At 63.0% G+C, this 23,865-nt stretch overlaps 1 protein-coding gene across 1 annotated transcript in view; it reads right to left on the reverse strand.

The window, feature by feature from the left end:
• Positions 1-8,969: 8,969 nt before the first annotated feature.
• PXDN (peroxidasin) overlaps positions 8,970-23,865 on the reverse strand; it is a 55,903-nt gene continuing 41,007 nt past the window's right edge. Inside the window, 7 exon segments of the mRNA XM_040495953.1 lie at positions 8,970-10,910; positions 11,581-11,694; positions 13,949-14,081; positions 14,183-14,303; positions 18,246-18,454; positions 19,071-19,205; positions 21,511-23,014. Coding sequence (XP_040351887.1) covers positions 10,791-10,910; positions 11,581-11,694; positions 13,949-14,081; positions 14,183-14,303; positions 18,246-18,454; positions 19,071-19,205; positions 21,511-23,014 — 2,336 coding nt within the window. The 3' untranslated portion in view covers positions 8,970-10,790.

A 23,865-nucleotide genomic window follows, 5' to 3' on the forward strand; every position in this document is an offset into this window, starting at 1 on the left:
GGGGGGCAGCCAGCAGGCGTGGCAGGATGCACCCAGTCAGCAAGGAGCTATCAGTAGGAATGGCCCCATCCCCCTCCCCTGCTGTGTCTCCCCACCAGCCACCTTCCTGCCGAAAGTTGAGGGGGGAAGTCTGGTCAGCCTCAGAGTGCATGAGAGCTGCGGGCCCTGGGGCCGGCGCTCAGGATCTCCCGGGGGCCCTGGGACCCATCTGGGTCACCGGGGCGACACCAGGGTGGGCGCTCGCTGGAAGCTACAGGGCCCATGATGCGGCCTGCAGCCCTGCTGGGGTCAGGCCGTGCCGCGCGGAAGCCGTGGGGACCAAGTCTCCTCCTGGGGGTGGGGGGCTCCAGAGGAAGACGTGCCTCCAGCCCAGCCCCCAGCAGACGGCTGGACAGCGGGCCGGCCCGGCAAGCGTGCTCGCCGGCCGGAGGACCAGATTCATTTGCAAAGCCAACGGTCAACCAAACCGGGATTTTTACTAACGCTCCAGGTCACCGACTGGCCTTCTCGAGGCCACAGGTCACGTGGCTGCGAAGACAGCTCAGGATCCGGCAGGCTCGTGGCCCGCTGCCCCACGCAGGCCCGCCTGTGCTGTAAGACCTTGTGAGGGGAAGCCGGACTTCGGGGTCTCTGTGTGGGAGTGCCTAAGCTTTGTGACGGTCCGTGTGCCATGAAAAGCCACGTCACTAGAAGAATCCGGTGACTTCCGCCTTCAGCATCCCCCCACCCCCCACCCCGAGATTGGGGAGCTCTGACGCTTACGGGTTATCTTTCCTGCACACGTGACACAGTGGACACAGTGTCTCTACACACGAGTTGCGAGACCGGTCGTTTCCGTGTAACAAGGCCGCTGATCTCCAACGTCCGCACTCGTCAGTCACACCTGGCAAACACACCTGCTGATGCACTTGGCAAACACAACCGGTGGCGTCTGTGGGCAGGACCCAGGGAGGAAGCCCGTCAGCGTGAGGATCAGATTGTTCCTGGACGTGTCACGCTGCCCGCAGAGAAAACCAGTTCATCAGCCCGTGGACCACGAACGCGCTGACCCCCGGGGACCGTGTCTGCAGGTGACATCACTCAGCGGTTTTCCAGAACCAGCTGCCGTCGGGCATGTCACTGGTGGCCCGGAGCCAGCTCCACTGTTCTCAGGAAGAAACTGTTGGCCCCACATGAGGCCCGCAGGTCTGTTAATGGGGGCCCAAGCTTGGTGAGGGGAGAAGCCGGCCAGAAACACAACCAAGATGCCCACCTCCCCACACACCAGACCTCCCCCAGCTTTTCTGTGCCACCTCTGCTTGGGGCACGGCCCCCCTGCAGGCCGGGAGCCCCTCCTCATCAGGACACCCCCCCCCGCATGCTGGGAGCCCCTCCTCGGCTCTAGGACATAGCCCCGCCCTCCTCATGGAAGGACCACCCCCCTTACAGAAGCGAGCACGCACACACATGAATGTCTAGTGTAGTGAACACCTGTCTACGAACAGCATGTGATGACCTATCTGCATGAACATACATTCATATGTACACACGTACCTAAAACATCGTGTCAGTACGGGTGCATCGTCTTCCAGCCCAAAGCACAGCAGACAGAGGCCCTCAGCACCTGCGTGCACTTCCTTGGGGAACACGGTTCCGGAACGACAGGGGCCAGCCCCGTGCCCTTACAAGGCAGGAAGGTTTGTGTCAGTGTAACAGCTGGAGAAGACTTCCCGGCCAAGGAGCCCCGAGTGGGTCCTGCTCGACCGGCAAGGCTCTGCAGGCTGGTCCGGGGCTGGTCGGGGCTGGGGAGGCGTCCCGCACGGGGAGTTAAGTGGAAAGGGCCCAGGGCCCCAGGCCGTGGAACAGACGTGCAGCCCAGCTCAGGCCAAGGGGAGGGTTCTGGGCCGCAGGAGAGTCCAGGCATAATCTGTCGCCTCTGAAAGTAAGCACGTGGGGGGCAGAGAGGAGTGGCCTGGGGCACAAGTGACGGTGGCTGCCCGGCAAGCAGCCATGTCCCACGGGGGTGGCGTGAACGGAAGAGGTGGTGTGGTGTGAACGGGAGAGGCGGTGTGGTGTGTGGCCTCAGGCTGGGAGCAGAGGCAGTTAGTCGTGTGGGAGAGGAGGCGTGGACCTGTGGGCGGGAGAGTCCGAGCCCTGCCGTCTGGTTTGCAACACCCTTTGCACGAGCTGGGACCCCCCGCCTCCCCACATTCCGTCCAGCGGCCGGCCGGGCACCCAGCGCCTCGTCCAGCAAGGAGACTCTGCCCGCCCGCCCCAGAGCCACCAGGCGCCAAAGGCAGGAAGCTCGAGGCCACCTCAGGCTCACGGTGCTTTGGCGGGCGCCTGGTTCTCTGCTGTCCAGACCCTGGACCCCTCTCTCTTCCACCGACAGGCTCAAATCTCCCTCTGCTCGGCGTCTTCATGCTAACACACTCTAAGCCTGCTCGAGCGTCTGGGGTTTGGGAAAATCAAAGGGGAAAACCCCCCACAAATTCCTCTGCCTTGAGCCTCATCACTTTCTCCCCTGTGGACACCACAGAACAGAATCCAGCCACAGCCCACGAGGTCGGTGACGAGAACCACTGTTCGATTTTCTCGGCGCTGCTCCAGCATTCAAGGCTGGCATCCCGTCCTGAAAGCCACCCGGGGCCTAGCAACTCTTCCACAAAAGCCACGAGCAAAGTTCAGAGAGGCTGAGCACTGCACCTGTATCACACAGCTGGAGAGAGCCCGGGTCTGTCCTCCCGGGCGGTGACCGCTGTTCTCGACCGTCAGCCCATCCGTCCAGAGGCGGGTTCCGGGAAAGCTGCGTGCTGGGGGCCACGCTGAGGTCCCTGCTCCTCCCCCACCCCCCGCATCGCGATGAGCTGGTGCCCCCAGGTGTCCTCACGACAAGCCCACCCCATCCCCACCCAAGGGGTCACCTTGCTGATTCCAACACAAGGGATGTGTTAACGAGAAGAACAAGATCTTGAGGAGGACGTGTGTTCCCCCAAAACAGCACCCGTTAGCCGGACTCGCGGGGCCCCAGCCCACCCTGCCTCGGGCTCTCCGCCCGAGCCACCGCCGAGTTTCGGGCCCTTCCAGAAAGCAGACGTGCCGCGCTTCCCCGGACGTTGCATCACGACGCCTCAAATGTGCAGACGAGAACGCGCATCGTCGGCAGGTCTGGGAGACACGCGGCCGTGGGCACAGCTGACAGGTGGTACCTGGTGGTGCAGATGAGGCCTCGGGCTCCAGACGGAGAACCTCGAGGCAGCTGCGGACCCGGCTCCTACCCGTGCCCCTTCCCGTCCGCCTGGGAGCCACTGTGCCGGTGGGCGGGCGCCTGTGTTCACACCGCTGGCCCGGGCTCCCTACAGAACCTGCACCTGTCCTTTGCCTTCTGTCAGGTCAGGAGGATGACTTCCAGCCAGACCGGCCAACAGGACGGTGCAACACGCTCCGGTTATTTCCAGACGGCGCTCACGGCAGCCTCCCTCACACCCGGGACCTCAGGAAACAGACGTGTGAGGAAGACGATCCGACAACAGGACCAACGTCCTGAGCGAGTCAAGGGCCCAGGCGTCCCCTCCAGGACTCCCCTCGTGGACCAGGACCGTGCACCAAAGACAAAGGATTCCCTGGGGCCGCGGGTGACACAGCGGAGGGACAGTGGGTGCCGGGCGAGTGCGTCCACCCCCGTGCCGCGTCCAGCACTCAGGTCGCTAGACCCAGGTGGGACCAGGACAGACACACACACACCCAGACACGCACATTCAGGAGCGGCCTGAATCTGGGGCCAGCTCCCTCCGGCCTCACCCGGAAACTCTACTCCCGGAGAAAGCGACAGAGTCGCTTGAATTCTCACACGGTTCGGCCTGAGAGCCTCACACCCCGCGTGGCCTCCTGGGCAGGAAGGAGGGTGGCGCGCCCTTGCTCTGCAGCGGGCGCTCCAGGAAGGCTTCCCAGCAGCAGGGGCCTGACCACGCGTCTCCCTCCAACGGCTGCTTGTGGGGAAAACGAGGAACGGGTCTGGATCCCCCTGGAGGCTCCACTTCAGCCTCCCCAGACACGTGCGGCCTCACGGCTCTGAGCCGTGTCTCCGTGGCCTCAGTGATGACCCACAGGAGGCGCTCTGCCAAGTGCAGAGAACCAGGCGTGCCACCGGGGGGCCACCGATCAAGCGAGCAATCCCGCCAGCTTGTGGCACAGGGCTGACACCATGTGCGCCTGTGACGGCCACGAATGAGCGAACTGGCTCGCGGCTTCTCCGCCACGAAGTCCCACTCCCTGAATTCTGGACCGAGCGGGGTGGTCGGATATTCTGTCCCTTCTCCGCGGCCACCCACGTGTCCTCACGTCCCCAGCCCCACAGAGCGCGGGCCGCGGCCTGGTGCTCGGTAAGCAGCCAAACAAGCAGAGGACAGAGGTGGCCAGTTGGGTGGCCGGAACCTGGGGGGCACCTACGGCCCCGTCACCAGCCCGGGTCAGCGTGTGTCCACCAGCGGGCGGCTCCGAGCAGAGCCTGGCTGACCGCACCCGAAGACGAGCCGCAGACCAGAGGATCCGGGACGCAGCTGGCAGAGGTTCCCGGGGACAGTCGGCCCACAGGAAACACGCTGTGTGGCCGTGGACCCGGGGGGCTCGGACCACGTTCTCCCTGCCAGACAGACGCCCACGACGCGGGCACCGCGGCTCCGCCCGACACACCGTCCCCGGCAGCATGCGCGTTTCTGTCCTTTTCCAGCGACCTTACCGTAGTCACTTCAAAGCCACGCTCACCGGCGGGATCACTCGCAGCGCAAAGGGGCGGCGGGGTCCCGTGGGAAGCAAGCAGCAAGCCACCGGCAGGGCAGCGGCCCACCCTCACCTCGTGTCTTCACGCGCACTGCCTGCAAAGTGAAGACATTTCGCCCCCATCGCCTGCAGGCTGGGTCCCTCCCCTGAAAAGTCAGGGGGCCGCCGCCCACGAGGTGTGGGACCAGCAGTGACTCCTGAAGTACGGGATGGTGCACGGCGTGGAGGACGGGTGTGCGGGGGGAGCTGTGATCTGGCCGGGGACCCAGGGGCCGAGCCGCAGAGAAGATCCACGAGGCTGGCAGTGAGCAGAGCACAAGCCCCGCCCTCCGACACCGTCCTGGGCGCGGCCACGGCCACCACAGTGACAGGTGGTGCGGGGACACAAGGAGGAGGAGGAGGAGGAGGAGGAGCAGGCAGACACGGAGGCCGCGGGAAGGAGGCTGGCGACGTGGAGGCCCCTCTGGGTGCAGGAGCTCGGTCTCTGCACGGACACTGGGCACGGCCACTGGCCTCCAATGAAGCCATTCCGGGTCACGGCGGGGGAGGCTTCTCTACAAAACTTCGCTCTCTGTGGGTGCGGGCGGCAGACGAACCGAGGCCGGAGTTCTGCGTCCCCCCCTTTCCAGGGCGCAGCAACGGGGCCGGACGGCTCCAGTAACCAGGCGGTGCCACCCCGGCCCGAGTCTGTGCCGGGCCGGTGATATCCGGGGCTTGTGCGGCGGGTATGGACGGGAGTCTGGCACGGGTCGTGGTCACAGAGGCGACGGATTCCAATCCACGCTGCAGGTCAGCACCATGGAGGAAGGACTGAGCCCCGAGCCACCCGTCAGTCAGGGGCTCGGGCAGAGCAAAGGCTTCACGAGATGTCGGCGGCCGCCCGCTCGGGGTCGAGGAGAGCAGGCGGCACCGGCCTCCGTGTCAGAAGTGGGCCCGGCAGGTGCGGACCCCTGGGGGCGCCGAGCCCAGCCGGCGGTCCACGCGCACCGGCCCGCGCCTCCTCACCGAGCCCCCTCGCTCCAGGTCGTGACGGGAAACGTGGACGGCGTCACCTCCCGGCGCGGTAGTTTTTAGGGAACAGACACGCGTGTTCTCAGCGAGTCGGCCGGCAAGGGCTCCATCTGTCTGTCCGGACTTGTTCTGCTTTCTGGAGACAGAACAGTAAGAGGATGGTCGGGAAGGCGCGTGGAGCTTCTGTTGTCACGTTGTCACCGCATAACTCCGGGCTTCTCGGCGAGGGTCGCCAACCACTCGAGCGGGATTCGGTCGCGGCAAACACTTTGCAAACGAGTTTCCATGCCGCTTCAGGCGATGATCAACGTCGGGAAAAGCACAGTGAACCAGACTCCTGTCTACATGCCCCAAAGCTCTGAGAGAGAAAAGCCAGTCGGCAGCGGGCACTCACCTGAGCCCTCCCTGCAAGTGACACGGGGCGTGGGCGTGTCCCTCCCCGCTCAGTCACAAGACCGCGGATGAAGCTGTCCCTGGCAGAACCGTAGGCGGCCAGCTGTCAGGAATCAAAGTGGGAAAATGGGACTTTGAGATTACCGTGCGAAGTCAGGGAGACGTTCAGGACACTGGCTAAGGCCGCTGGGGGCCTTCGGGAGCAGCCCCCCTTCCTCGGACGCCGGTCTCTGCACAAGGAAACCAGACAGACACCCAAACAGCAGACAGAGACTGAGTCACTTTCAACAAATCCCACCAACATAGAAATGGACACCACTGGAGTTTCTGGAACCTTCTAGATCCAAACGTGCTATCTCCCGCCAACGCGTCACAGTTTGGGCTGTGACAATACTCGTTACCCTGAACACAGATGGCTGAGAACCCACATCTGGAAGATTTCAAGCTTACTACGTGCACTCAACAGCTGAAGAGCAGGGACGCCATCTGGTCAGGGCCTTGGTTACTGTCACCGGGACCCCAGAGGGAGCCTGGGAGGGACGAGCAGGAAGCAGGGGGAAGGTGCAGGGCTGGGCCCTCTGCTCGTGGCTCCGAGGGCTGGCGGGGTCTGGACCCCCCCACCTGCTTTCCACCTGCAGGAGGCCCCAAGCACTGTCACCTGGCACACCGTCACCCCAAGCACGGTCACCCGACGTGCACGGTCACCACACGCACCGTCGCCCGGTGCCCTGTCACCCGGCACCATCACCCCACGCACTGTCACCCCGCACAGTCACCTGGTGCAGTCCCCGCGGGGGCCACCTGCCCTCTCTGCAGCCACAGGGGGACCCGACTCCCACCCGGGCACGCCGTATGCTCTCTTGTCTCACGGCTTCAGCTGGGAAGCGATGACGTGGTAAAGCCACAGAACATGACAGAAGATCCCATCTGTGCAAATCAGATGATCTCCTGAAACTCTGTCCAGACGGCAAATACCTCTTTTGTAAATATCAAATACGTTTAAAATGTGTTTGTCGAGTTCCCGGAACACATCCGAGAATCTTTTTGGTGAATCACTTGGCAAATCAAACCCAACTATTTAGGTCATTTGGCGTGCAATTCTGTACACAGGAAACAGGTGTCAGGGGCTTTTTGAAAGGCAACAGACTCTATACGTTCTCCACAGTTTTTTTTTTTTTTTTTAATTTTTTTTTCAACGTTTATTTATTTTTGGGACAGAGAGAGACAGAGCATGAACGGGGGAGGGGCAGAGAGAGAGAGGGAGACACAGAATCGGAAACAGGCTCCAGGCTCTGAGCCATCAGCCCAGAGCCTGACGCGGGGCTCGAACTCCCAGACCGCGAGATCGTGACCTGGCTGAAGTCGGACGCGTAACTGCGCCACCCAGGCGCCCCTCTCCACAGTTTTTAAAGCAAGCTCCAAATGACCCACTTTTGCCAGTTTCACATTCTCCGTTTCACTTAACATAGGTAAACAGCACTCACTCCCTGCCCCCCCCAACCATGTTCCACGCCGACTGGGAAAGTATCCTCTGGCCTCCTGTTGGCCGGGCCGCGGGTGGTCCCGGTGAACTGAACAACTGTGTACCTGGGCCCCCGAGGGCTGCGCGCCGCCCCCCCCCCCAGACCCTCCCTCCGGGACTGCCATCCCAGGTGTGGCCGGCACACGAACAGGTGTCGGTCTTGGGGGAGGGGGAGCAAGACGAGAGGCCCAGGGCCTGGTCTGCAGCCCCCCTCATCCAGCGCTTCTCCCCACCTTTGGCGACACGACACGCCCCCTGGGCACGTGCTCCCCAAGCTCCGGCTCATGGCCACCTCGCGACATGGAGTTTAACGGAACGGGATTCTGTTCACGTCACATGAATACGTAGCATTACACGCGTCTAAGGAGAGACGAGAATTCTGGCGTGGCTGGTGAAGAGCGGTTGCAAGCTCCCCACGACCCCGAGCAGGCGCACTCGTCACCGCTGCGCCGTCGAGGACGGAGAACGCGTCGCTAAAGCATCCGGTAACTGAGGGCCTCAGCTCCCCAGACTTGGGTGTCACACAGCCACTCGTGTGTCTGGCTGGGAAGCAACTCGGCAGTTTGAGAAACGCGTGTGATCTTCCCTGGTGTTCACTCCCTGTTCTCCTTGCGATAACGGCGAAAAGGACCGACTCTTCCAGAGACGGGAAGGTGCCCCACCCCCTCCAGTGCCCCTCAGAACAGCGTCCTCTCCTCTCGCACCCAGAGCCCGGACCAGGGTGGGTCCCCAGAGGAACAGCCCGCGTCTGTCACCTCCGTCTCTGGGACCCCTGCAGAGTCCGCGTGTCGGCCGGGGCCACACGGCGTCTCAGGCAGACACGTCTTGGTCCAGACCGCGACATGTCCCCCTCTCCTGAGATCGAAACGGCAAAGCGCCTCGGCCCGTGACAGCATCCCAGCTATTTGAGAGCAGAGTCCGTTTGTTTGTTTGTTTTGAGAGGGAGAAGGGGCAGAGAGAGAGAGAGAGAGAGAGAGAATCCCAAGTAGGCTGTGTGCTGTTAGCAGAGCCTGAAACGGAGCTCGATCCCACAACTGCGGGATCATGGCCTGAGCTGAAATCGTGTTCGACGCTAAACTGACAGCCCCCAGGGGCCCCAAAGCATCTATTCTAACTGTGCTTCCTTTTCTCTGCTTTCTCACATTTTCGTGGGAGACCGTGCACGGGCAGAGCAGCTTGGGCTCTCTCCAGGAGCTGCCTCGGGTCCCGACCTTGCTGTCGGCCTCCCAAGGGCCCCCGAGGTGCCGCCCCGACGACGGGCTGAGGGAAAAAAGAACGCCACTCCCCGTTTGAAAACGTGGCCCGTTTATTTGAACTGAAGGCATCGTTACATAGTGCAAACGTTTCTTTGGTATGAACTGGTTACAATGAACGTAAAAAGGCACTTGTCTGTTGGCAACATCAGAAAGTAAATAAATATGTACACTCGCCTCACGTCACCGTGGCTGCCGAGAGGGCCCCGGGACCCCGCCCGCAGCTCGGACGCTCCGTGTGAGATTAATCCGGTGGCCCCGCCACATTCCACGTTCCAGCTGCGGTTCCAGACAGGCACCGCGAGTCACAGGCAGCCGCGCCTCCGGGTAGAGGACACGGTCCCAGTCACCCGTTCTAGCCCACGTGCATGTGCCTCCAAGCAAAACCACAATCCGCCACCAAGGCGCCTGGAGATGCCGGCCGCTCGCGGAGGGTGGGGTCCGCTGTCGTTCTACACCTGAGCAACCTCCACAACTATCACGCTGTGGACAGTCCTCCGCTCTCTTCTCGACAGAAATCGGTTCTAGGGGTTGGGTGTTAAAAGTGACTTGATCCCTCAGGGGCAGTCCCACGCCCCACGGAACACCAGCTTGTATTTACCACTCGACGTGACGAGGATGAGAAGTCAAGTTGGCTGTGTTTAGAGCCGCTGTGAACACGCTCATGGCGGGGATGTGCACTCCCTCCCGCGGTTGGGGCCGGCTGGTCACAGAGCCGGGGTCTCCTGCTTCCGGAAGGAAGGCCGTGCCGGGCCCAGGTCGGGCTTCAAAACTGCTCACGACATGCCCGACGGCCTCCTGGCCACCCCAGGGATGGGGTGCCCCCGACCCCCCAGCCCGGGACGCGCCCCCCACATACGAAACCACCTGTGACCTCGGGGCACTTCCCACGGTGCCCGCATGTTCAGGGACACGTTTCTGAGGACACAGATCACTTCATATTGAAAACAAAGAGGGAGGTTTCTGGTCAATTGAAAAGAGAGACCACGAGGTATGATCGTTGCTCTTCACTGAATTCGGAGACGACTTTCGCACAGCGGAAGGCATTTCTCTGCCACCCGAACACCGCAAACATGGGCGCAATCTCGTCAAACATCCTGCACTTTGAAGATACAAATGAGGTATAGGGACTGATTGTTTCCTTAAGGCACTTACACAACCTGAAGTCAGAAAGTCGCCAACACTGACACCTCCGTCGGGAGAGGCCTCCGTGCGGGCACCACACCTGGGGTTGAGTAGGAATGGGGGGGGAGGGGGGTTCCACACTCGGTCCACCCCAGGCGGCGCCACGCAAGCCGTGGTTTCTGCACGTGGCTGGATGTCCTCACGGGAGACGTGCTGGAGGTCGCCGGCGAGCGGGGGCTGAGCCGCGGGGCCGTGTGCTCCGTGCTGGTGTCGGGTCGGGGCCGGGGAGCCCGCACCCGCCGCCCGGACGTCAGCCGGCTCTCCCGGCAGCCTGCCCATCGGCCGAGTCCTGATCTCGCTCTCCCTGCAGTGCGCTTCCTTCTGGCGGCTCCGTGACGCGCCCTCACGGCGGGCGGCTGCCAAGCTCCAGGCGTCGGAGCCCAGCGGGACGAGCGTTTGGTTAGGGAGACGAGTAGCGTCCAGGGACACGAATCCAGGAGCCTAAATAACTGGACCGTGCAATTTACTAGTAGCACCAATTTGTCATTAAAAAAACTTAAATAAAAACCTGAGAATCTAACGTGAAGTCAGGACGTGCGTCCGTGGTTTCTCCTCCGCCAACGCTCTGGTCTAAGCACCTGTGCTCCTCCGGAGACAGAAGGGGTCCCGGGCGGCGATGGTCCCTCTCGTCCACACGCCCCGTGTGGACGCCGAAGGCTTCGCGGAGCCTACGGCCTCTTCCCCGAGCCGTCTCTCGGGCAGGCCGGACAGCAGGCCCCGGGGGCTCTCACGGGCGCTGGGCAACCGGCAGGCTGGCAGGCTTCCACAAAGCACGTGACCTGCCCGTCCTGGAGGAGAGAGGCGCCAGCACCAGTCAGCTCCCGGGGTGCGCGTCCTGGGCGCCGCCCACCCGCCCTCCCCCACCCGCCTGCGCCCGAGTTCTCTGGTGCACTGTGTAACACAGGGGTCGTTGTCCGGGTGATTCACGGCTTCGGACACTCTGTGCTTCTTCCGGGAGGTCCCTGCCCTCGGCTCCCCACCATCCCCCCCACCCTGAGGACAGCCCGGGACCTGGGGCTCAGCACACCCTCCTGGCCCCACCCCTGAGACCCCGCGTCCGGGGATGTCAGCCAGAGGAGGACAAAGTCAGGAGGCGCGGTCCCTGCTCTACCCAAACGTGACAACTGCCAGGGATCCTGGGGAGCCTGCCTCTCCCATCCCCGGACTGGAGGAAGAATCCCCTTCCTGGCGCGCATCTGGGGCACCAGACCGGCCCACTGCCCTGTGCTGTGCCCCCAGCCTCTGCCCCCAGCCTCCGGCCCGGGCACCACGGCGGCCCGTCCCCTTCCTCTGGAGGCCCAGGCCACCCAGCGGGACTGCTCGGGCAGCGGTGTGCGGGCCGCCCCGTAACGGCGGCTCTCGGGGAAGAGCCACCCCCTCCCCAAACAAGCACTGGGGCCTCTGGCGGACCCTGCGGCCGCCCGCCCCGGAGCCCACGTGCCGGGGCCCCACACTCACACGGCACTCGCAGGTGGTACACGCGTCTTGCTTCCACGTGGCGCCGTTGGCGTGAGGCTCCCCGTCTGCGTCCGTGCAGTCTGTGGCGCTGAGCCGGGCCTCCAGCCTCTTTATCTGCCGCAAAGCAAAGCGAGACGTGTGCGGGTCACACGCGACCAAAAGCTTCTCTCTGCAAGGGCGGCTGTGCCGTCGCCGGGAGCGGCGCTTCCCAGGGGCGGCCCGTCACCAGGCAGGCGACAGCCGAGCCGGCCTACACCACACCCAGGCCTATGCTGCAAGGCACGGGAGGCGCAGCTGCGGGGGAGCAGGAGGAGCCCGGAGAATCGGAGGGCGGCTTCCCACAGGCCGGTGAGCGCCAGACCCAGCCGGACGGGAACACCCTGAGCTTGGACCCCGGCGGCCGACGGTCGTGACCGGGCTCCGTGGGCGTCCCTTCCTCCGACCCTGGGGCTGGGCCGGCGGTGACGGCACGTCCAGACTGTCCTCGCGTGGGGTTTCCGTCACAGGCAGCCGCATCTCCAGACCCCCCAGAATGGGCACAATTGGGCACAACTGCCTGACATGCTGCCCGCAGCTCTGACGGAGGGCAGGAGTGGGCCGAACAGTGAACTCGCAGACCCCCTACGAGCCCCCGTCAGTGAAACGCGTGACGTGCACACGGTGTGACAGCACGTGGAAAACAGCACGGCCTCCCCCCTGCGCGAGGCCAGACCGCCGCCCAGAGCAGCGAAGTCACCTGCCCCCGGCACTCAGCACCCAGCTCACCCACGGCCTGGTGACCTGACATTTACGGGCCGACGGGCACTCGAGCCGGCAGGTCACAGGCAGGCTCCGAGCGGAAGCCGGCACTTGTCAGCACAACCGATCTCGAAAGCCACCGGACCTTCCAAGAAGGGAGGGGAAGGAAGGCCCCTGAGGTGCAGCAGCGGGGGCCACGGGCCGGGCAGGGCTGCTGGGGACGGCGGGGGCTCCCTCGGTGGCTGCTGACCCCGTTTCAGCGTAAAGCCAGAGGCAGCAAAGCCAGGACTGGAGCCGCGTCCACCTCGGGGAGACCGTGAGCACGTCTGCGAGATGCAGCGCGGCCGCACGGAGCCCGACAGGTGCCCCCAGTCCCTCCTGGGCTGCAGTCACAGCAGACGTCCCCCCGCACGGCACCAGCCCTGGCGCCCCTGACCAGCACCTGCCCTGAAACGCAGAGCTGCGTAGAGCAAAGGGGACAGACGGGACGGCAGAGTCACCTCATCCTGCAGGTGCGAGAAGTCACGGACCCACAGACGCTGGCCTCACGCTGCCTCCTGCCTCTGCTCACACTACCCCCCCTGCAGAGCGTGGCCCCCCCCCCCCCCCGTGACGCTCCAAGGGTCTCCGAGAGACTGTCTTCAGGCCTCCCAGCGCCCACCCGTCTCGGGCTGGGCCCCCAGGACACCCTGTGCTTGTCACAGCCTGGTTGTCTCTCAGGCTCCAAGTGGGGGCTGCTCCCGGTGCCTTAAACCCTGAAGTCTGCACGGTGCCCGCTATCCCCTCCTAGCCTGTCTCCATCTGCTGTGTGACAGCAAATGAAGGCCATCAGGTGAGATCGCCTCACACTGCACATCCACGTCAAGACAGGAGGGCAGACGCGGTCAGAGCCGGGACACCTCTCCGAGAGGCTGGGACAGAAGACCCCAGGGTCCCATCCCTGAGGACTGGCGGCCCCGTAAGTAGGAATGGGGTCGTGCTCCAAGACCACCAGTCACAGGCACGTCTCCAGAAGTTTCCACAACATCAGGAATCGCTGCCAAAAGGACCGTCCGAGGTCTGCACGCTCATTACTAAGGCCTCAGTCTCCACTCGTGATACATAAAAGCCCACCACGGAGGCCTGGACACAGAGACGGGAGAGGAGGAAGCAAGTCCCCTGAGCCGGGGAGGACAGACGGTTTTCTGCAAACCCTACGGATGCCCAGAGAAGAGCCCAGTGTATAGACGGTGCCCTGCCCCCACCAGGGGGTCCTGACCACAAACCAGCTCCTGATCCCGCCCTGGGAACAAGGATCGCATGGTCATGGCCTCAAGATGGGACCTGAAGTGTGGATTCTCCCTCACGGCCCTAATCCTGAGCCCCCTCCTGACCTACGGACTCTGGCCGCTCCAGGAACCCCCTCCCACAAGGGCACCTGCGGGCAGCTCAAAGCATGAGCCCCCCCCCCAGCTGTGGGAATCCTGAGGGCAGCCCAAAGTGGCTGGGCCGGGGACAGGCCACAAAGAGGCCCCAGAAGGAAGTGGTGTCCCTGGAGGCTCCAAGTGAGGGCAGACCAGTGGCACGCCCACGCAGTCACGGTGGCCACAGGGCCATCTGCAACGTGGGAGAGGACGTGCCAGGCAGTTACCTGCTCTCTGAGGTCCGTGATGGTCTTCTGCATTTCCACAACGAAGTCCTTGAAGTCGTTCGTCCCCGGAACCTGTGGACGCTCGCGGGACACAGCCGTGGCATTGCCGGGGCGCTTTCTGTGCTGCCCCACGCTGCGCAGGGGAGAAGGGGACCTGTGACTCGAGCTGGAGGCCACCAGCGGCTGCACGTGCCCCCGCCCAGCACCGGGACCTCACCCCGGAGACGGCCATACCTTGGTGTCCCCCCGGGTCCTGCTCCCCCGGCGGGGCCGTCCTCCTGGTAGCTGAACCCCAGGGACCGCCTGCCTCGGAGATGATACGAGAACGCGTTGAACTGTCCCCGGGTCCGGCAGTCTGAAACGCAAGCAGGGCTGTGTCGGGTGGCGCTGGGTCCAATTCAGAAGACACAGGCTCATCCTGGGAGACGTCAGCTGGCCTTCCGGCTCGTGTACGACTCGAGCCACCGCCTGGTGGCCACAGCGGCCGAGGGCCCGGCTGTGCTTCCCTTCTTCCGCCACAGGCAAGATGGCCTCTGTGTTTCCCCCGCCGCCCCCCCCCCCCCCGTTCCCGGGAGCCCCCAGCCTGCTCCGGCCTCCTGCAGGCACGAAGCATTGCGGCTGTCCTCTCAAACCCACGCCGGCCTCCCCCACCACAGGGACGGGGGCACGCGGTCCCGGCCTCACGTCCGTCTGCTCGCGCCAGGGCGTCAGCCTCCCCTGTGGCCGGGGGGGGCGGGGGGGGGGTGGCGATGTGGAGCACGTTGCACACGCTGGTGCCCTGTCCGGCAGCCCGGCCCCAGACAGCAGGACGTGGAGCATAAGCTGGGGCAAGAGCCAGGCCGCGCTCTGTCTGCCGGCCGCTGGGAGGGGAAGGCAGGACCTGGAGCCCCTCTGCCCGCAGACCGCACCTCCCGGAGGCCTCCACGCGCCTCTGATCGTCAGCAGCCACCACTCGGCTTCCCACCCACTCCCGGACCCATGTCACGCCACTCCGCCCCGATGCAGGGTCACAGCGTAGGCTCATGGGAGCAGAGGACGCGCAGCCCGTGGCGCTAAAGCACACACCCTCCCCAGCGGTGCTCACACCGTGCGGCCAGGTGCCCCTCGGGGCGGCAGCAGGAGCCCACGGCGACACTCCCGCTGGGCAAACAGACACCACGATCCAGCCAGTAATCCTCGTGAAGGTCCCGCGCGGGGGGACAGGCCGGCATCACACGCCTCCTGTGGCCGCACCGAGAGAACGCAGCCCCGCCCGCGGAGCGCCAGCACCCCGAACGCAGAGCCGGGTCGGATCTGAACCCAGGGAGAGGCTGCGGCGGGCCCGGAGGAGGACAGAGGGGACCCGGGGGCGCGAGATTAAATCCCTGTCGTGGGACGTGCATGTGTATCCACGCTAATTTCCCAATCTTGCCCACACACACACGTGAGTGAGTTATTCGGGAGCACGCTCAGACTTCCTCCTCTAGTTCAGGAAAATGTGCCCTATTTCCCTACAAACACACACACACACACACACACACACACACCAGTACACACACGTATGTATACATATGTGCGTACCTATGCACATACACAAGTGTACAAACGCGCAATGTGTGCATATGCATGCATAGGTACACACATACGCACCCATGTGTGCATGTGTGCACACATATGCACATACGCACACGTGTGGACACACACCCGCCTGTGCTTGCATACACATACACAGTACACACATGCGTGTGTGCACGTGCACACAGATGCACATACACATGCGTGGGCGTACACACGCATGTGCATGCATACACGTGTGTGTATACACATATGCATACACACGCGCATGCATACTTAGGCACACGTGAATTCATACAGATACACGGGAGAGAGAACAGTGACTGATACGTAACAAACGACCGATGCATCTATTCAGGTCCCGGAATCACCCGCGGTATTTTACAACCCACGCGATTACTTCAAAATACACCAACACGTGCAAGAGTGTGCACATGTGCCTATGTGCTCTTCCTTGCCCACAGAGGGGCAACTTGAAACTCCCCTCTGAAACCACCCGCCCAGGAGCCCTCCCGTCCGGCCCCTCTGCACACGATGCGTGGCTGTGACGCCGGGGGGAGCTCAGAGGGCTGCTTTCATCGAGTCTTTAGAAGCTGAATGCAAAGGAAACAGCAACTGACGTTCGGTCTGTCGAAACTTTCTTTTCCTACTGTATTTTAAACACGACTTTGGCGCTACAATAAAAGACAAAGCTTATAAAGCATCCTTCCGGGGCGCCTGGGTGGCTCCGTCGGTTGAGCATCCGACTTCGGCACAGGTCGTGATCTCACGGTCCGTGAGTTCGAGCCCCGCGTCGGGCTCTGTGCTGACGGCTGGGAGCCTGGCGCCTGCTTCGGATTCTGTGTCTCCCTCTCCCTCTGCCCCTCCCCCACTGTCACTTTGTCTCACTCTATCTCTGAAAAATAAATAAATGTAAAAAAAAATTTTTTTTTTTAAACACAAAGCATCCTTTAACTTGGTCAGTTCTGGACCGGGCCTGCTATTTCCAGAGGAAAAGCGTCGGGGACAAAGGATGTCAGAAATGCGTTTGGCAGCTGCGCGGACAGGAGAGCCGGCCCCAGCAGCTCCAGGAAAGGCCCGCCTGGCAAGACCCCGTCTCTCCCGGGACTCTGGGTTTTCCGAGCGGAACAACAGGAACCCCGGCTCAGCCCCTTCCTATGCAGCAAGGGGCCCCTGGTAAAGCTATCAGGAAGCCAGTTATCCGAGAACCGGCTTTTCCCAGGGGTCAGGACAGCTTCCTGCATCCTCTGCCAGATTTGCAGGAAAGCACGCGGAGTTGGACAAACAAGGACGATGTTTTTCAAAAAAACTAAAAACAAGACCATGGTTCCTTCGAGGTCATAGTGAGAATACAAATGCTTTGGAAGATGGGGCGTGCAGTAAACTCAGTCCTCATCTTCACGCGAACTCTCTTGTGAACCGCGTGTGCCACACATCCCTGTTTAGCACCTACGTGTACACACACCGTACGTTCACACGCAGAGAACCAATGGGGGCAGACGCACAACCAATCAACGCAGGCACCCACACGCACACGGACTCAAAGGGAGACACCGCAAACGGCTCTAGGCCACGAACCCAGGTTCCGATACCTCCTCATGCAAACAGCAGCCACCTGAGAGTAATCACCAGTGAGGACAAGAGCCTGACCGAACTATTTCTTCCGGAAAGGAGAGGGAACAACTCTAGTCCGTGCCTCCTGTCCACCGGCGTGCCGGGCGGAAGGAGCTGTGTCCGCGGGCGTGTGGGTCACGCACACAGGGCAGCTCCAAACGCACCCGGCTTCCACATTCCAGTCTCCAAGTGCAGTTTCAATGAAGCCAAAATCACGTTCAAATGAGAAGGTGAAATTCGTGGTTCGCCACAGTGGGAGTGCAAGGGCTCCGCGGCAGGGACCGGGCGCCACCCCTCCCCACCCCTCCACAGGCCTCGGCCCGCCTCCCGATCTTACACAACGCGCCCCTCCGGGTACGGTGTTCTCACAGGGGTCTGGACGCACAGCACACACTTCTCTACTGAGCACACATCCTGGGGGCGTCCACGTGGCAGGGCCACCCGCGCGTGAGCATACACGACACTCAGGACAACACACGAGTGCCCCCGTTTAGACGCACATTAGGTTTCAGAGACAACACAGAAGCCCGTCTCCTCATGCACAGTCTTGTCTCCTGTCTCCTCCACTGGGCACGTCACTTACAGGAAACGCCACCACGTCACCACCAGCCCTTCATGATCGCGGCCTCTCAGACTGTGCAGCGACCCTACGTGGCTGCCCGCAGGGGCGGTACCTGGTTCTGTCCCCACTGCGGCCAAGCGTCCAGAGAGCACCATGCCAGACGCCCCGGGAGCACCTCGGCAGGAGCCCCGGGAGCACCAACCCAGACACCCCGGGAGCACCATGCCAGACGCCCCGGGAGCACCTCGGCAGGAGCCCCGGGAGCACCAACCCAGACACCCCGGGAGCACCACGGCAGGAGCCCCGGGAGCACCAACCCAGACACCCCGGGAGCATCATGCCAGACGCCCCGGGAGCACCACATCAGTTGCCCCAGGAGCACCTCAGCAGGAACCCCGGGAGCACCACAGCAAGAACCCTGGGAGCACCGCGCCAGATGCCCCGGGAGCACCACGGCAGGCGGTGAGCGCGGCAGGAGCGGGCAGGCAGTGGGGAAGACAAACCACAGAGGTGAGGGAGGGGCCAAGGGAGGGGCCGAGGGAGGGGCCAGGCATCGGGGACGCGCACCTTCGCAGCAGTCCTGCCACACGCGCAGGTCCACGCGGGGAATGTCGTCGCAGCTGCTGTAGCCGTGGGGGAACTCGGCCACCCTGAACACGTCCCTCTGCACACGCGTGATGTTGTCCGCGTTGTCGCACAGAATCCTGGCCAGTGACGTCTGCTTGATCTGTGTCAGCTGCGCCGGGGAGAACACCCCCGGACTCTCGTACCACAGCCTGTTTCCAGAGTGAGAGCAAGGTCAGACGCCCGGAGGCCCCGCGGAGGCGCGGGGAAACCGCCAGGAAGCTCTGCCGACAGCACGGACGCCGCGGGGCCCAGTCCGCTGTCACTTAAGAGGGGCTCAAGCACGGATCACGCCTCCTACTCAAGACGCAACACACGGGGCCTGTACCGGACGCAGCAGAGAAGCTGGCACAGGTGGGGGTGAGACCCCTGGCGTGGCGCGGCCCCTGCTGCATTGCCCCGCGGTGAACCCCACTCGTGACATCGTGTCAGTCTTGCCAGAAGCTCAGATCCCTCCGAACTGCCACGGCGGTTGAACCGTGTGCACCGTTCTTGGGAACAGAGATGCCCTCGCTACGTGGAAGGGCACGAAAGCACCTGTGAACTGGGTCACGTGGTCCTGGGGCTGCAGTCGGGGGCAAGTCCCCACACTGGGGAGCTAATCACGAACGCGGCGAGGCGCGAAGACGCTCATCCACTTTCACCTGGACACAGTCTCCGCCACCTGCCCCGCACATCCCCGAGTCCCCGGAAAGGTGCGTTTCCGAGCAGAGGCTCTCCCCGGCCTCACCTGCCTTCACCTGTCGTCCCTCCGGCACCTGCCTTTACCTGTCCCCATCTCTCAGCCGCTTGAACTGTGTACTCAGCAGGCACATCAGGGTCGGTCCCAGTCGGCTGCCAGGGACCAAGTCCTCTACCATGAGGGCAGGAAATAAGTCGATGTTGAGGGGGGACCCGTATAACCTACAGAGGAAAACAACCAAGTGAACCCTCAAATTTGCATAGGCGTGCGGTAGCTGGTACACAAAACCAACGTGAGAAAGTCCCCATCTGTACCAGCATTTAGCATCATTCGGACCTGCTTTCCACAGAGAACAATCATCATCACTCAAACCGTCTATCCGTTACATTTCAAAACTTTTCCCTACTTTCTGTGCACATACGTATACACACGCATAAAGCAAACCGCACGTTTATTCTAAGTTTAGAAAAACCAAGGAATACAGGAAGAGAGTAAATCCCACATTTTCTGTTCAGAGATCATCACACTTGGCAGGATAATGTACAACCTTCCAGGTTTTTTTCATAAATATAAATAAACAAACTTCACATAACTGAGGACAGACTTTCCAAGGGGTAATTGTGACGCTGGAATTCTACCGTTTGTTGAAAATAGGTTTGCAGTAACGAAGCCATTTGCTCAGCAGAACAGCACAGGAGGCCAAGACAGCGGGGTTGAAACGTTCAAGAGCAAACACTTTCATCGAGCTCTTCCAGCTCCCCCGAAGCACAAGCACGCGGACAGAGAGCTGGCGGCAGGCTCTCCCCTGAGACACGCATGCGGCTCTCCCAGACGCGGGTGCTTGGTCTCAGTTGGGACTCAGAGCTCAGCTGGGTTTTCTAAACGTGCACTATCTGGCTCAGAGGCGCGGCCGGCTCCGTCCGCGGGGCTGTGGCCACAGAGGAAAGGGGGTGCTGCTCAGGCACCCTCGAGAAGGGTGGCTGGGCGCTGCCGCCAAGCCCCACTCCATCAGCACTGACCTTGGCTGCAAACAGAGGAGCCTCGTGCTGTGGTTTCCCCAGGGAGCGGGGCTGAGGGCAGGCGGGGAAGTCAGGAGCCCCAGCCTGCACGGCTCCCGTGACCTCACCGCCGACGCGGCCTCTGCTTGAAGGAGCCGCTCCCCACGAGGGGACGGCGCCCACACCCGCTCGCTCGGGGGCCACAGCCAGCAGGGAGCACCCCACTCGGGCCAGGCCCCCCACCCCTCCCGCGGGGCTCGGGGGCTGACGGCTGAAGAACTCGCTGTTGTGGTGAAGACGGTGGAGTTTCTCTGCGGCGCACGAGGCGGGCACCCCTCCCCTGGCCTGTGGCACTGGGACGCTAGGGTCTCCCCACTGTCGTGAACGGAGTTTGGCAAAGCAGAGAAATACGGGAGAGTGACCCGTGTTCATCCGGACGGGACTGGCACGTAAGAAACACAGATCCCGCAAATCGTGACCGAGCGGTTCTATGCCCCGTGATGTCCCAGTGCCGCAGGATTCACACAAACCGGCAGCCTGATACCGTTACTTAAAGGATGCTGGAACGCGCCGGACTCAGGAGGGCTAGGTTCGTTCACGTCGTCGCACCTCGTGATAAGTTACGAGCAAAAAGTGATCGTCCTGGAGAAGCCACGGTCAGATCCTAACTGGAGAACGCCTCACCTTCGGTGGAAAGTGAGTAGCTCAGAATAAGCGAACCGGGTGAACCGGAGAGTCCAGAAAGCACGCAGTGTGGCCTCAGAAAGCTTTCCTTTTTCAAACAATTCTTTCCAACGTGAAAGAACGCAACTTAAATATACAATGACTTGTAGACGTACTTGACAAGTCCGAGGACGAGGAGGGATCGTTATGGAAAAACTCTGAAGAGGGACTATTTGCATTAAAGAAACGATAAGTCACATGGTACGTAGTCAGCAAGCCAAGGGCAGCCGTGCCCGTGAGAAGGGCGGACGGCTGAGTGAGTGGAGAAATGCAGGTCTAACGCACCGCCCAGCCAGGGACCAAGGCCGCTAACCTCCCTGCTGCCCCTGTGGTCTTGGGGTGCCCAGAGCACCCTCACGGTTCCAGCACCACAGGCCCCAGGCACCTGCTCCCTGGAGCCCGCACGATTGCCTGAGGCTGTGGGCAGCGGTCCCCAGACACAGAGGTGTCCCTGTCGTGCTGGCCGAGCTCTGGTGCTCTCTGCCTGCTGCGAGCAAGGGAGCTGCCCACAGAGCCCCACGCACGCACACTGGGCCCCGAGGTTCCCCGCAGGTCCTTCCCCTCCCATCGGACTCCCCTGCACGAGCAGGCCGGGCACCCACGTGGCTGTGGCCACCGCTCCCTGCACCTGCACGGCCTCCGAAGGCGACCCCTCCATAGGCTCTGCCCTCCCGGCTGCACAAACACATACTAGAATCCCGAGAACAACAGCCATGCACACGTGGGGCCACCTTTCTCGGCACGCCTGACCCTGACAACGCTGAGAAACCCAAGACGCCACACGGTGGCTCCTCCTTCAACTCACCGTCTCAGCTTCTCCCGGATCTCGGGGTTCTTGATCTCATTTTTCAGGTCCTCAAAGGTGTGGGCGGACGACAGGTTGCAGTACACTCGGTATTCATGGTAGGGCGGGATGCCGTGGTCCCGGCCCCGCTGGATGTTGATGGCGGCCAGGTCCAGGGCCACCGCGTGGGCCATGGAGAAGAGCCGCTCGGTGAGCTCCGTGTTCAGCAGCTGCGAGGGGACACGCATCTTCCCGGCCACGCCGAACAGGCCCCTGAGCAGCGGGTCGATGCCGCCCTCGTTCACGATGCGGAAGGGAGAGAAGAAGGCTTTGTGCAGGGGGATGTGTCCCTGCACGATGGGCTCGAAGTTCTCGTCCAGCCGGTAGAGCACGGGGTTGACCAGCGTGTGGCCAAACCTGAAGGCGGCCGTGGCGAAGGCGTTGAAGATGCCGGCGTTGACGCCCGGGTCGTAACCGCGGTAGTCGCCCAGCGCCTTCATGCCTACCTCGCCCAGCACCTTGGGCAGCCAGTGCTGGTAGGTGATGTGCTGCACCTGCGCGCCCACGATCTTCCTCGCCTCGTGGTAGATGGTGTCCCCGTCCCAGTGCGGGTTCAGGGAGAGCAGCTCGGCGGCCACGCGGTTGTGCTCCCGGAACCACAGCGTGTGCATGCTGGTCAGGCCCAGCTGCTCGTTGGCACGGTGGTCCCCGGCCAGGAAGCAGGGGATGGGGCTCTCGTTCTCGTCCCGCATGCACTCCGTGGGCGGCCCGGCGGCAAAGGGCAGCAGCGGCTTCCCCGACCGCTGCACGATGCCCTGCCGCAGGAGCCCCCGGTGGCTGGCCAGGTCCCGGATGGCGCGCGCCTCGTGCTCCGTGCTCCCGTACACGTTGGAGGCGTCGATGTAGGAGGTGAGCTGGTTGATCTGCTCCCGCGGGTACACGGAGTTCATGAGGAGGGACGTCATCCCGCTGCCGCACACGGGGCTGGAACGCACGAAGAACATGCAGCGAGCCCCGTTCCTGACGCGGGGGTCGTTGGGGGGCACAGCGACCGAGAAGCAGGGGGGGTCATTGCTGCACACAGAGCTGCAGTGCTGTCCGTCGGAGAAGCGGGCCTGGCTCAGGGCCACCACCGTGGAGTCCAGGTCGTGGTCCAGAAACTGGCCCCACTGCATGAGCATGTGCGTGAACTGCTCGTCGGGCGTGACGGTCTCGGTCCCAATCAGGGACGTGGACACCAAGCGAGGCACGGGCAGCGCGTGGCCGTGGTACAGCCGGCCGGGGTCGATGCCCCGCGGGGTGTTGAACCCGTTCTCGTACACGGCCTTCAGCAGGCGCTCGAAAGCGGTCAGCGAGGCGCCCCACATGGGGTGCTGCAGATTGTTGCAGGTGCCATCGTGCGTGCGGTACTTCTGGTGGAAGCACATGTCCGAGCAGTTGTTCACGCGCCGGTGGGCCGTGCAGCCGGACAGGTTGGCGATGAGGCTCAGGTACTGGGGGGACACGAGGTCGTTGTAGTGGTAACCTGCGGCAGAGGGGGACGCGGCTCACCCTCTGGACGGCGGGCAGCACACGGGCACGCGGCCCTGGCCCCCGTGGTCCTCCCCCACCCAGTCCTGCCTGCCGGGCCGGGAGCCAGGGGAGGGGACCCTCGTGGGATGGGCGCGCGCGGTGGGGGAGCAGGGGACAGCCCGGGGTCCACACAGTGCCGGGGAAGGGGTCCTGGCAGGAACAGCCGGGAAAGACCTGACGTGCGCCAGGGGCCTGTTCTGGGACTGCTGGAAGAGCTTCGCGCTCAGGGGGACGTGCACGTGTGCACAGGGGCACCCTCATGCCCGTGTGCACAGAAAAGGCACACACGGGGGCACATGTGCACACACACAGGCACACACACGCAGACGTACACGTGCAGAGGGGCGCACACACCCAGAGGCACACGTGCACACGCAGAGGCACGCGCACACAAGAGCACGCACACAAGGGCACATATGCACGTGTAGAGGTACACGTTCACACGCAGGGCACACAAGCACATGCACTCGCAGGGGCACACGTGCATACAGGGAGGCACACACACACAGGAGCACACAGGAGCACACGCAGACATACACGTGCACACAGACGGGCACACACACCCAGGGGCACACGTGCACACACACACAGGCACGCACACGCTGACATACACATGCAGAGGGGCGCACACACCCAGGGGCACACGTGCACACGGGCACATATGCACGTGTAGAGGTACACGTTCACATGCAGGGCACACAAGCACATGCACACGCAAGGGCACACGTGCATACACAGAGGCACACACACACAGGAGCACACAGGAGCACATGCAGACATACACGTGCACACAGACGGGCACAC

Source organism: Herpailurus yagouaroundi, unplaced genomic scaffold, assembly GCF_014898765.1.
Source record: "Herpailurus yagouaroundi ecotype Mexico unplaced genomic scaffold, PumYag 188, whole genome shotgun sequence".
NCBI classification, from domain to species: Eukaryota; Metazoa; Chordata; class Mammalia; order Carnivora; family Felidae; genus Herpailurus; species Herpailurus yagouaroundi.